The sequence below is a fragment of the Panulirus ornatus genome, chromosome 55, assembly GCF_036320965.1.
Source record: "Panulirus ornatus isolate Po-2019 chromosome 55, ASM3632096v1, whole genome shotgun sequence".
NCBI classification, from domain to species: domain Eukaryota; kingdom Metazoa; phylum Arthropoda; class Malacostraca; order Decapoda; family Palinuridae; genus Panulirus; species Panulirus ornatus.
This window is the reverse complement of record NC_092278.1, coordinates 22,763,158-22,777,751: the sequence shown is the minus strand read 5'-3', so window position 1 is coordinate 22,777,751 and position 14,594 is coordinate 22,763,158. Positions and strand designations below refer to the sequence as shown.

Sequence of the window (14,594 nt, the reverse complement as noted above, 5' to 3'; positions counted from 1 at the left end):
ATAACAGTATGGATTGTGATTCTCTTATCAGAATTGCGAGGACTTTCTGCTTTACAAATTATGGCCATGGAATGTATCTTTGCTCTCCGTCGGAAATTCAGAAGTTTACTCTGTCAGCCGACTTTTGGTAAGGAACATAATTAGTTTCTATATAGTATTGCTAAAGCATTTCAGTATACCTCTAGACTGTTGTCAATTAGAGTAGCAAACTTTGTATGAATAATCATTTGCTATAAACATCTGTTACATGAAATATAAATGGGCCTCAAAAAAGTTCAGCTTTTCACCATATATTCTTGCGTCAGCAAGATAGCCCCAGGAAACAGACGTAGAATCGTCCAGTCACTCATGTACACGTATAAATACATAAACACACGTACACGCACATATACATACATATACATTTCAATATATATATATATATATATATATATATATATATATTTTTTTTTTTTCTTTTTTTGCTTTGTCGCTGTCTCCCGCGTTTGCGAGGTAGCGCAAGGAAACAGACGAAAGAAATGGCCCAACCCACCCCCATACACATGTATATACATACACGTCCACACACGCAAATATACATACCTACACAGCTTTCCATGGTTTACCCCAGACGCTTCACATGCCCTGATTCAATCCACTGACAGCACGTCAACCCCGGTATACCACATCGATCCAATTCACTCTATTCCTTGCCCTCCTTTCACCCTCCTGCATGTTCAGGCCCTGATCACACAAAATCTTTTTCACTCCATCTTTCCACCTCCAATTTGGTCTCCCACTTCTCGTTCCCTCCACCTCCGACACATATATCCTCTTGGTCAATCTTTCCTCACTCATTCTCTCCATGTGCCCAAACCATTTCAAAATACCCTCTTCTGCTCTCTCAACCACGCTCTTTTTATTTCCACACATCTCTCTTACCCTTATGTTACTTACTCGATCAAACCACCTCACACCACACATTGTCCTCAAACATCTCATTTCCAGCACATCCATCCTCCTGCGCACAACTCTATCCATAGCCCATGCCTCGCAACTATACAACATTGTTGGAACCACTATTCCTTCAAACATACCCATTTTTGCTTTCCGAGATAATGTTCTCGACTTCCACACATTCTTCAAGGCTCCCAGGATTTTCGCCCCCTCCCCCACCCTATGATTTACTTCCGCTTCCATGGTTCCATCCGCTGCCAGATCCACTCCCAGATATCTAAAACACTTTACTTCCTCCAGTTTTTCTCCATTCAAACTTACCTCCCAGTTGACATGACCCTCAACCCTACTGTACCTAATAACCTTGCTCTTATTCACATTTACTCTTAACTTTCTTCTTTCACACACTTTACCAAACTCAGTCACCAGCTTCTGCAGTTTCTCACATGAATCAGCCACCAGCGCTGTATCATCAGCGAACAACAACTGACTCACTTCCCAAGCTCTCTCATCCACAACAGACTTCATACTTGCCCCTCTTTCCAAAACTCTTGCATTCACCTCCCTAACAACCCCATCCATAAACAAATTAAACAACCATGGAGACATCACACACCCCTGCCGCAAACCTACATTCACTGAGAACCAATCACTTTCCTCTCTTCCTACACGTACACATGCCTTACATCCTCGATAAAAACTTTTCACAGCTTCTAACAAATATATATATATATATATATATATATATATATATATTTATAGATCTGGAGAAGGCATATGATAGAGTTGATAGAGATGCTCTGTGGAAGGTATCAAGAATATATGGTGTGGGAGGCAAGTTGTTAGAAGCAGTGAAAAGTTTTTATCGAGGATGTAAGGCATGTGTACGTGTAGGAAGAGAGGAAAGTGATTGGTTCTCAGTGAATGTAGGTTTGCGGCAGGGGTGTGTGATGTCTCCATGGTTGTTTAATTTGTTTATGGATGGGGTTGTTAGGGAGGTAAATGCAAGAGTCTTGGAAAGAGGGGCAAGTATGAAGTCTGTTGGGGATGAGAGAGCTTGGGAAGTGAGTCAGTTGTTGTTCGCTGATGATACAGCACTGGTGGCGGATTCATGTGAGAAACTGCAGAAGCTGGTGACGGAGTTTGGTAAAGTGTGTGGAAGAAGAAAGTTAAGAGTAAATGTGAATAAGAGCAAGGTTATTAGGTACAGTAGGGTTGAGGGTCAAGTCAATTGGGAGGTGAGTTTGAATGGAGAAAAACTGGAGGAAGTGAAGTGTTTTAGATATCTGGGAGTGGATCTGTCAGCGGATGGAACCATGGAAGCGGAAGTGGATCATAGGGTGGGGGAGGGGGCGAAAATTTTGGGAGCCTTGAAAAATGTGTGGAAGTCGAGAACATTATCTCGGAAAGCAAAAATGGCTATGTTTGAAGGAATAGTGGTTCCAACAATGTTGTATGGTTGCGAGGCATGGGCTATGGATAGAGTTGTGCGCAGGAGGATGGATGTGCTGGAAATGAGATGTTTGAGGACAGTGTGTGGTGTGAGGTGGTTTGATCGAGTAAGTAACGTAAGGGTAAGAGAGATGTGTGGAAATAAAAAGAGCGTGGTTGAGAGAGCAGAAGAGGGTGTTTTGAAATGGTTTGGGCACATGGAGAGAATGAGTGAGGAAAGATTGACCAAGAGGATATATGTGTCGGAGGTGGAGGGAACGAGGAGAAGAGGGAGACCAAATTGGAGGTGGAAAGATGGAGTGAAAAGGATTTTGTGTGATCGGGGCCTGAACATGCAGGAGGGTGAAAGGAGGGCAGGGAATAGAGTGAATTGGAGCGATGTGGTATACAGGGGTTGACGTGCTGTCAGTGGATTGAATCAGGGCATGTGAAGCGTCCGGGGTAAACCATGGAAAGCTGTGTAGGTATGTATATTTGCGTGTGTGGACGTATGTATATACATGTGTATGGGGGTGGGTTGGGCCATTTCTTTCGTCTGTTTCCTTGCGCTACCTCGCAAACGCGGGAGACCGACAAAGCAAAAAAAAAAAAATATATATATATATATGGAGTGAGTATTTTGAAGGTTTGTTGAATGTGTTTGATGATAGAGTGGCAGATATAGGGTGTTTTGGTCGAGGTGGTGTGCAAAGTGAGAGGGTTAGGGAAAATGATTTGGTAAACAGAGAAGAGGTAGTGAAAGCTTTGCGGAAGATGAAAGCCGGCAAGGCAGCAGGTTTGGATGGTATTGCAGTGGAATTTATTAAAAAAGGGGGTGACTGTATTGTTGACTGGTTGGTAAGGTTATTTAATGTATGTATGACTCATGGTGAGGTGCCTGAGGATTGGCGGAATGCGTGCATAGTGCCATTGTACAAAGGCAAAGGGGATAAGAGTGAGTGCTCAAATTACAGAGGTATAAGTTTGTTGAGTATTCCTGGTAAATTATATGGGAGGGTATTGATTGAGAGGGTGAAGGCATGTACAGAGCATCAGATTGGGGAAGAGCAGTGTTGTTTCAGAAGTGGTAGAGGATGTGTGGATCAGGTGTTTGCTTTGAAGAATGTATGTGAGAAATACTTAGAAAAGCAAATGGATTTGTATGTAGCATTTATGGATCTGGAGAAGGCATATGATAGAGTTGATAGAGATGCTCTGTGGAAGGTATTAAGAATATATGGTGTGGGAGGCAAGTTGTTAGAAGCAGTGAAAAGTTTTTATCGAGGATGTAAGGCATGTGTACGTGTAGGAAGAGAGGAAAGTGATTGGTTCTCAGTGAATGTAGGTTTGTGGCAGGGGTGTGTGATGTCTCCATGGTTGTTTAATTTGTTTATGGATGGGGTTGTTAGGGAGGTAAATGCAAGAGTTTTGGAAAGAGGGGCAAGTATGAAGTCTGTTGGGGATGAGAGAGCTTGGGAAGTGAGTCAGTTGTTGTTCGCTGATGATACAGCGCTGGTGGCTGATTCATGTGAGAAACTGCAGAAGCTGGTGACTGAGTTTGGTAAAGTGTGTGGAAGAAGAAAGTTAAAAGTAAATGTGAATAAGAGCAAGGTTATTAGGTACAGTAGGGTTGAGGGTCAAGTCAATTGGGAGGTGAGTTTGAATGGAGAAAAACTGGAGGAAGTGAAGTGTTTTAGATATCTGGGAGTGGATCTGGCAGCGGATGGAACCATGGAAGCGGAAGTGGATCATAGGGTGGGGGAGGGGGCGAAAATTCTGGGGGCCTTGAAGACTGTGTGGAAGTCGAGAACATTATCTCGGAAAGCAAAAATGGGTATGTTTGAAGGAATAGTGGTTCCAACAATGTTGTATGGTTGCGAGGCGTGGGCTATGGATAGAGTTGTGCGCAGGAGGATGGATGTGCTGGAAATGAGATGTTTGAGGACAATGTGTGGTGTGAGGTGGTTTGATCGTGTGAGTAACGTAAGGGTAAGAGAGATGTGTGGAAATAAAAAGAGCGTGGTTGAGAGAGCAGAAGAGGGTGTTTTGAAGTGGTTTGGGCACATGGAGAGAATGAGTGAGGAAAGATTGACCAAGAGGATATATGTGTCGGAGGTGGAGGGAGCAAGGAGAAGAGGGAGACCAAATTGGAGGTGGAAAGATGGAGTGAAAAAGATTTTGTGTGATCAGGGGCCTGAACATGCAGGAGGGTAAAAGGAGGGCAAGGAATAGAGTGAATTAGAGCGATGTGGTATACCGGGGTTGACGTGCTGTCAGTGGATTGAATCAAGGCATGTGAAGCGTCTGGGGTAAACCATGGAAAGCTGTGTAGGTATGTATATTTGCGTGTGTGGACGTGTGTATGTACTTGTGTATGGGGGGGGTTGGGCCATTTCTTTCGTCTGTTTCCTTGCGCTACCTCGCAAACGCGGGAGACAGCGACAAAGTATAAAAAAAAAAAAAAAAAAAAAAAAAATATATATATATATATATATATATATATATATATATATATATATATATATATATATATATATATATATATATATACACACATGTACATATTCATACTTGCTTGCCTCCATCCATTCTTGGCGCTACTCCTCCCCACAGGAAACAGCATCGCTACCCCCTGCTTCAGCAAGGTAGTACTATCAAGTGTGACCTAAAGAGTAAATGATTGGGTAATAGATGGTGGACAGCAACCAGCCTAGGAAGTACACTGTTTGGTTGTCAGGAGGGATTATCATAGCAGCATACTGAACCATCCCTTTAGTGGTTTTCTTGCACCTCTTCTTTGCTTTTTTTTTTTTTGTCCAACTTGTAGGTTCCTGGTATTCATTCCACAAATATGTACATTCTTTACATCTCTTGTGTAACACATGACAACATAACACAAGCAATACTTTATGTTAGATTTCATAATTATCTGATTTTATTTGATATATTAGGAAGTACCAATAAATCATGTGTCTCAGGCATTGAATTGTAACACTACCTTTGGTTGAGATGGTCTGAATGGTTCCTGTGACCTCCTGACCATCATCAAACAACTGAAACCCATCCCTGTTTCTTTGACCTTGTCATTTCCCTATTCTTTTCTGCAGTTTTCATGGCCCCACTTCCAATCTCATCTCTCTCAAAAATCATCCACCTACCATCTGTTTCCCTTTTGCCAATGGTTTTACTATTATATTCACCCTGTCCTTATATTCCAAAATTCTTTTGCTGGTCTTTTTCTTTATTTCTTTCACTTGCCAGTTGATGTGGGTTTTAGGCCTCTCAGCAGCCAGGGTCATAAAGGCCATCAGCATCAAGCTACATCCACCCAACAAAAAAATTGTTAACATTAGGTTTTAAGTTTAATTTTAAGACCACATACACTCTAGTTATGCATGCGGCCCATATTCTTTTGCTCCTACAATATTCACAGACAACCTAGCCTTACTGAGGACTTCTGGCATTGACTAGAGCCTTTTACTAAAAACAAATAAAGAGCCGCTGTTAAGATATTAATGCTATGAATAAAGGTATTCAAGAAGAAATACAGAGCACTCGAGTAATAAGAATTTTTACATAATAGATATGATCAAGATGAGAACATGAAAAACGTTTTGACCTGAGAATTTGTGTATCGTGTGGTGTTTGCATGAATGTAACTCATTCAACATTAGTATTGGGATGATAACAATTTATATTTCCTTATCAGTTATTGCTGTTAAACCCTTTCAGTGTTATTGCCCTTATTCAAGGCAGTCATAGTAGTGTGCTACTTTCCCTGATTGAGGTACATGCTTTCCCATCACATTGAATGCTCGTTAATCATATAGCTCTGTTGGATGCCCAAAGATGGCAACCCAAACATATACAAACAATAAGTCACTGAGGCTGCCTGGAGGTTTCAGTAACCCACTGGTGACCACATCAGGTTGCTGGTAACCCATTTAAGGGATTTGCCACATCTCTGGTGCCCACCACCACACATTCACTGTCCTTCATCAGGATTGGCTATTCTAATTTATAATGTGGTTTTTCCTAAACTGCAAATTCTTGTCTTAATTCATGAGATTAAACAGTGTTTTTGATACCAGTAGTTTTTTTGTACTTATGTATGTAGATGGAAAAAGTTACACACTGCAAGTGAAAGTAACTTACCTATGTGGGATTAGCCATTCCTGTAGATTATGTTTTCCTTGAACTTGGAACATTTAAGTCATAGATTGTAAAAAAAAAAGGGGGGGTTGTCTTTACTTTACTTTTTGAACCTTTTTGTCGGTTGAAGAAAGGAAAAAACTTGAGTTTGCTATTTTTTGACCACTGGGGGTTAGGATGAAAAAATCAGTTGTTCACCAAAAGATTAATGTAGGGTCTCTGACTTAATTGTCATGTAAAGCCCATGTCCTTCTTACTCATCCTCAAGTAATTTTTTCATCTAATATTTTTTTCCCATTGCTCAGGGCTGCTATTCATGATGATACTAAACTTCTTTGATGAAATACTCAAGAGAATAGATTCGTGCAAAAGTATCCCATATTTGTCATGCTTTACTGAATATTCCTTTTGTGTGCTTTGTCATTTTTATATCCTCTCCATAAGTATCAAGCATTGAAGTAGCCAGGTATGTCTCAGTCAGTCTTGCTACATTACTAGCTCCTTTTTTATATTCTTTTAAGAAATTTTATGTAACTGATTCTAGTTTTGAAAATATGTTACAGTAACTCAAATAGGCATCACAACTGATGATACAATTGTTTTGACAGGTAGTAATTATGTCTCACAGACTATTTGTCAAGGGTTTAATATAAAGATATTATTTAGGAATGAAATTGTTTCATTACTGAAATCAGATTTCATTGTTTCGTCTACTTATTACATGGAGGTTAGGTTGCTCACTCTCTGAATATTATGGTAGTGTACATTGCCTTTAAATCTTGGTACTATACTTTAAGTCTTATTTGGGCCTTTTGACTTATCTGGAACATAATAAGGAAAAAATTATTTTAATACAGTATATATATATATATATTTTTTTTTTTTTTTTTTTTTTTTTATACTTTGTCGCTGTCTCCCGCGTTTGCGAGGTAGCGCAAGGAAACGGATGAAAGAAATGGCCCAACCCACCCCCATACACATGTATATACATACGTCCACACGCGCAAATATACATACCTACACAGCTTTCCATGGTTTACTGCAGACGCTTCACATGCCCTGATTCAATCCACTGACAGCACGTCAACCCCGGTATACCACATCGATCCAATTCACTCTATTCCTTGCCCTCCTTTCACCCTCCTGCATGTTCAGGCCCCGATCACACAAAATCTTTTTCACTCCATCTTTCTACCTCCAATTTGGTCTCCCACTTCTCCTCGTTCCCTCCACCTCCGACACATATATCCTCTTGGTCAATCTTTCCTCACTCATTCTCTCCATGTGCCCAAACCATTTCAAAACACCCTCTTCTGCTCTCTCAACCACGCTCTTTTTATTTCCACACATCTCTCTTGCCCTTACGTTACTTACTTGATCAAACCACCTCACACCACACATTGTCCTCAAACATCTCATTTCCAGCACATCCATCCTCCTGCGCACAACTCTATCCATAGCCCACGCCTCGCAACCATACAACATTGTTGGAACCACTATTCCTTCAAACATACCCATTTTTGCTTTCTGAGATAATGTTCTCGACTTCCACACATTCTTCAAGGCTCCCAGGATTTTCGCCCCCTCCCCCACCCTATGATCCACTTCCGCTTCCATGGTTCCATCCGCTGCCAGATCCACTCCCAGATATCTAAAACACTTTACTTCCTCCAGTTTTTCTCCATTCAAACTTACCTCCCAATTAACTTGACCCTCAACCCTACTGTACCTAATTACCTTGCTCTTATTCACATTTACTCTTAACTTTCTTCTTTCACACACTTTACCAAACTCAGTCACCCGCTTCTGCAGTTTCTCACATGAATCAGCCACCAGTGCTGTATCATCAGCGAACAACAACTGACTCACTTCCCAAGCTCTCTCATCCCCAACAGACTTCATACTTGCCCCTCTTTCCAAAACTCTTGCATTCACCTCCCTAACAACCCCGTCCATAAACAAATTAAACAACCATGGAGACATCACACACCCCTGCCGCAAACCTACATTCACTGAGAACCAATCACTTTCCTCTCTTCCTACACGTACACATGCCTTACATCCTCGATAAAAGCTTTTCACTGCTTCTAACAAATATATATATATATATATATATATATATATATATTTATAGATCTGGAGAAGGCATATGATAGAGTTGATAGAGATGCTCTGTGGAAGGTATCAAGAATATATGGTGTGGGAGGCAAGTTGTTAGAAGCAGTGAAAAGTTTTTATCGAGGATGTAAGGCATGTGTACGTGTAGGAAGAGAGGAAAGTGATTGGTTCTCAGTGAATGTAGGTTTGCGGCAGGGGTGTGTGATGTCTCCATGGTTGTTTAATTTGTTTATGGATGGGGTTGTTAGGGAGGTAAATGCAAGAGTCTTGGAAAGAGGGGCAAGTATGAAGTCTGTTGGGGATGAGAGAGCTTGGGAAGTGAGTCAGTTGTTGTTCGCTGATGATACAGCACTGGTGGCGGATTCATGTGAGAAACTGCAGAAGCTGGTGACGGAGTTTGGTAAAGTGTGTGGAAGAAGAAAGTTAAGAGTAAATGTGAATAAGAGCAAGGTTATTAGGTACAGTAGGGTTGAGGGTCAAGTCAATTGGGAGGTGAGTTTGAATGGAGAAAAACTGGAGGAAGTGAAGTGTTTTAGATATCTGGGAGTGGATCTGTCAGCGGATGGAACCATGGAAGCGGAAGTGGATCATAGGGTGGGGGAGGGGGCGAAAATTTTGGGAGCCTTGAAAAATGTGTGGAAGTCGAGAACATTATCTCGGAAAGCAAAAATGGCTATGTTTGAAGGAATAGTGGTTCCAACAATGTTGTATGGTTGCGAGGCATGGGCTATGGATAGAGTTGTGCGCAGGAGGATGGATGTGCTGGAAATGAGATGTTTGAGGACAGTGTGTGGTGTGAGGTGGTTTGATCGAGTAAGTAACGTAAGGGTAAGAGAGATGTGTGGAAATAAAAAGAGCGTGGTTGAGAGAGCAGAAGAGGGTGTTTTGAAATGGTTTGGGCACATGGAGAGAATGAGTGAGGAAAGATTGACCAAGAGGATATATGTGTCGGAGGTGGAGGGAACGAGGAGAAGAGGGAGACCAAATTGGAGGTGGAAAGATGGAGTGAAAAGGATTTTGTGTGATCGGGGCCTGAACATGCAGGAGGGTGAAAGGAGGGCAGGGAATAGAGTGAATTGGAGCGATGTGGTATACAGGGGTTGACGTGCTGTCAGTGGATTGAATCAGGGCATGTGAAGCGTCCGGGGTAAACCATGGAAAGCTGTGTAGGTATGTATATTTGCGTGTGTGGACGTATGTATATACATGTGTATGGGGGTGGGTTGGGCCATTTCTTTCGTCTGTTTCCTTGCGCTACCTCGCAAACGCGGGAGACCGACAAAGCAAAAAAAAAAAATATATATATATATATATGGAGTGAGTATTTTGAAGGTTTGTTGAATGTGTTTGATGATAGAGTGGCAGATATAGGGTGTTTTGGTCGAGGTGGTGTGCAAAGTTAGAGGGTTAGGGAAAATGATTTGGTAAACAGAGAAGAGGTAGTGAAAGCTTTGCGGAAGATGAAAGCCGGCAAGGCAGCAGGTTTGGATGGTATTGCAGTGGAATTTATTAAAAAAGGGGGTGACTGTATTGTTGACTGGTTGGTAAGGTTATTTAATGTATGTATGACTCATGGTGAGGTGCCTGAGGATTGGCGGAATGCGTGCATAGTGCCATTGTACAAAGGCAAAGGGGATAAGAGTGAGTGCTCAAATTACAGAGGTATAAGTTTGTTGAGTATTCCTGGTAAATTATATGGGAGGGTATTGATTGAGAGGGTGAAGGCATGTACAGAGCATCAGATTGGGGAAGAGCAGTGTTGTTTCAGAAGTGGTAGAGGATGTGTGGATCAGGTGTTTGCTTTGAAGAATGTATGTGAGAAATACTTAGAAAAGCAAATGGATTTGTATGTAGCATTTATGGATCTGGAGAAGGCATATGATAGAGTTGATAGAGATGCTCTGTGGAAGGTATTAAGAATATATGGTGTGGGAGGCAAGTTGTTAGAAGCAGTGAAAAGTTTTTATCGAGGATGTAAGGCATGTGTACGTGTAGGAAGAGAGGAAAGTGATTGGTTCTCAGTGAATGTAGGTTTGTGGCAGGGGTGTGTGATGTCTCCATGGTTGTTTAATTTGTTTATGGATGGGGTTGTTAGGGAGGTAAATGCAAGAGTTTTGGAAAGAGGGGCAAGTATGAAGTCTGTTGGGGATGAGAGAGCTTGGGAAGTGAGTCAGTTGTTGTTCGCTGATGATACAGCGCTGGTGGCTGATTCATGTGAGAAACTGCAGAAGCTGGTGACTGAGTTTGGTAAAGTGTGTGGAAGAAGAAAGTTAAAAGTAAATGTGAATAAGAGCAAGGTTATTAGGTACAGTAGGGTTGAGGGTCAAGTCAATTGGGAGGTGAGTTTGAATGGAGAAAAACTGGAGGAAGTGAAGTGTTTTAGATATCTGGGAGTGGATCTGGCAGCGGATGGAACCATGGAAGCGGAAGTGGATCATAGGGTGGGGGAGGGGGCGAAAATTCTGGGGGCCTTGAAGACTGTGTGGAAGTCGAGAACATTATCTCGGAAAGCAAAAATGGGTATGTTTGAAGGAATAGTGGTTCCAACAATGTTGTATGGTTGCGAGGCGTGGGCTATGGATAGAGTTGTGCGCAGGAGGATGGATGTGCTGGAAATGAGATGTTTGAGGACAATGTGTGGTGTGAGGTGGTTTGATCGTGTGAGTAACGTAAGGGTAAGAGAGATGTGTGGAAATAAAAAGAGCGTGGTTGAGAGAGCAGAAGAGGGTGTTTTGAAGTGGTTTGGGCACATGGAGAGAATGAGTGAGGAAAGATTGACCAAGAGGATATATGTGTCGGAGGTGGAGGGAGCAAGGAGAAGAGGGAGACCAAATTGGAGGTGGAAAGATGGAGTGAAAAAGATTTTGTGTGATCAGGGCCTGAACATGCAGGAGGGTAAAAGGAGGGCAAGGAATAGAGTGAATTAGAGCGATGTGGTATACCGGGGTTGACGTGCTGTCAGTGGATTGAATCAAGGCATGTGAAGCGTCTGGGGTAAACCATGGAAAGCTGTGTAGGTATGTATATTTGCGTGTGTGGACGTGTGTATGTACTTGTGTATGGGGGGGGTTGGGCCATTTCTTTCGTCTGTTTCCTTGCGCTACCTCGCAAACGCGGGAGACAGCGACAAAGTATAAAAAAAAAAAAAAAAAAAAAAAAATATATATATATATATATATATATATATATATATATATATATATATATATATATATATATATATATATATATATACACACATGTACATATTCATACTTGCTTGCCTCCATCCATTCTTGGCGCTACTCCTCCCCACAGGAAACAGCATCGCTACCCCCTGCTTCAGCAAGGTAGTACTATCAAGTGTGACCTAAAGAGTAAATGATTGGGTAATAGATGGTGGACAGCAACCAGCCTAGGAAGTACACTGTTTGGTTGTCAGGAGGGATTATCATAGCAGCATACTGAACCATCCCTTTAGTGGTTTTCTTGCACCTCTTCTTTGCTTTTTTTTTTTTTGTCCAACTTGTAGGTTCCTGGTATTCATTCCACAAATATGTACATTCTTTACATCTCTTGTGTAACACATGACAACATAACACAAGCAATACTTTATGTTAGATTTCATAATTATCTGATTTTATTTGATATATTAGGAAGTACCAATAAATCATGTGTCTCAGGCATTGAATTGTAACACTACCTTTGGTTGAGATGGTCTGAATGGTTCCTGTGACCTCCTGACCATCATCAAACAACTGAAACCCATCCCTGTTTCTTTGACCTTGTCATTTCCCTATTCTTTTCTGCAGTTTTCATGGCCCCACTTCCAATCTCATCTCTCTCAAAAATCATCCACCTACCATCTGTTTCCCTTTTGCCAATGGTTTTACTATTATATTCACCCTGTCCTTATATTCCAAAATTCTTTTGCTGGTCTTTTTCTTTATTTCTTTCACTTGCCAGTTGATGTGGGTTTTAGGCCTCTCAGCAGCCAGGGTCATAAAGGCCATCAGCATCAAGCTACATCCACCCAACAAAAAAATTGTTAACATTAGGTTTTAAGTTTAATTTTAAGACCACATACACTCTAGTTATGCATGCGGCCCATATTCTTTTGCTCCTACAATATTCACAGACAACCTAGCCTTACTGAGGACTTCTGGCATTGACTAGAGCCTTTTACTAAAAACAAATAAAGAGCCGCTGTTAAGATATTAATGCTATGAATAAAGGTATTCAAGAAGAAATACAGAGCACTCGAGTAATAAGAATTTTTACATAATAGATATGATCAAGATGAGAACATGAAAAACGTTTTGACCTGAGAATTTGTGTATCGTGTGGTGTTTGCATGAATGTAACTCATTCAACATTAGTATTGGGATGATAACAATTTATATTTCCTTATCAGTTATTGCTGTTAAACCCTTTCAGTGTTATTGCCCTTATTCAAGGCAGTCATAGTAGTGTGCTACTTTCCCTGATTGAGGTACATGCTTTCCCATCACATTGAATGCTCGTTAATCATATAGCTCTGTTGGATGCCCAAAGATGGCAACCCAAACATATACAAACAATAAGTCACTGAGGCTGCCTGGAGGTTTCAGTAACCCACTGGTGACCACATCAGGTTGCTGGTAACCCATTTAAGGGATTTGCCACATCTCTGGTGCCCACCACCACACATTCACTGTCCTTCATCAGGATTGGCTATTCTAATTTATAATGTGGTTTTTCCTAAACTGCAAATTCTTGTCTTAATTCATGAGATTAAACAGTGTTTTTGATACCAGTAGTTTTTTTGTACTTATGTATGTAGATGGAAAAAGTTACACACTGCAAGTGAAAGTAACTTACCTATGTGGGATTAGCCATTCCTGTAGATTATGTTTTCCTTGAACTTGGAACATTTAAGTCATAGATTGTAAAAAAAAAAGGGGGGGTTGTCTTTACTTTACTTTTTGAACCTTTTTGTCGGTTGAAGAAAGGAAAAAACTTGAGTTTGCTATTTTTTGACCACTGGGGGTTAGGATGAAAAAATCAGTTGTTCACCAAAAGATTAATGTAGGGTCTCTGACTTAATTGTCATGTAAAGCCCATGTCCTTCTTACTCATCCTCAAGTAATTTTTTCATCTAATATTTTTTTCCCATTGCTCAGGGCTGCTATTCATGATGATACTAAACTTCTTTGATGAAATACTCAAGAGAATAGATTCGTGCAAAAGTATCCCATATTTGTCATGCTTTACTGAATATTCCTTTTGTGTGCTTTGTCATTTTTATATCCTCTCCATAAGTATCAAGCATTGAAGTAGCCAGGTATGTCTCAGTCAGTCTTGCTACATTACTAGCTCCTTTTTTATATTCTTTTAAGAAATTTTATGTAACTGATTCTAGTTTTGAAAATATGTTACAGTAACTCAAATAGGCATCACAACTGATGATACAATTGTTTTGACAGGTAGTAATTATGTCTCACAGACTATTTGTCAAGGGTTTAATATAAAGATATTATTTAGGAATGAAATTGTTTCATTACTGAAATCAGATTTCATTGTTTCGTCTACTTATTACATGGAGGTTAGGTTGCTCACTCTCTGAATATTATGGTAGTGTACATTGCCTTTAAATCTTGGTACTATACTTTAAGTCTTATTTGGGCCTTTTGACTTATCTGGAACATAATAAGGAAAAAATTATTTTAATACAGTATATATATATATATATTTTTTTTTTTTTTTTTTTTTTTTTTTATACTTTGTCGCTGTCTCCCGCGTTTGCGAGGTAGCGCAAGGAAACGGATGAAAGAAATGGCCCAACCCACCCCCATACACATGTATATACATACGTCCACACGCGCAAATATACATACCTACACAGCTTTCCATGGTTTACCCCGGACGCTTCACATGCCCTGATTCAATCCACTGACAGCACGTCAACCCCGGTATACCACATCGATCCAATTCACTCT

At 40.7% G+C, this 14,594-nt stretch overlaps 1 protein-coding gene across 4 annotated transcripts in view; it reads left to right on the top strand.

Annotated features, from left to right (window-relative positions):
• Tomosyn (syntaxin-binding protein tomosyn) overlaps nucleotides 1-14,594 on the top strand; it is a 488,765-nt gene that overhangs the window by 460,174 nt on the left and 13,997 nt on the right. For all 4 annotated transcript variants that reach the window (XM_071693112.1, XM_071693113.1, XM_071693111.1 and 1 more), the window contains one exon: nucleotides 32-127. In XM_071693112.1, the coding sequence (XP_071549213.1) occupies nucleotides 32-127 (96 nt within the window). The remainder of the gene's footprint in view (nucleotides 1-31; nucleotides 128-14,594) is intronic.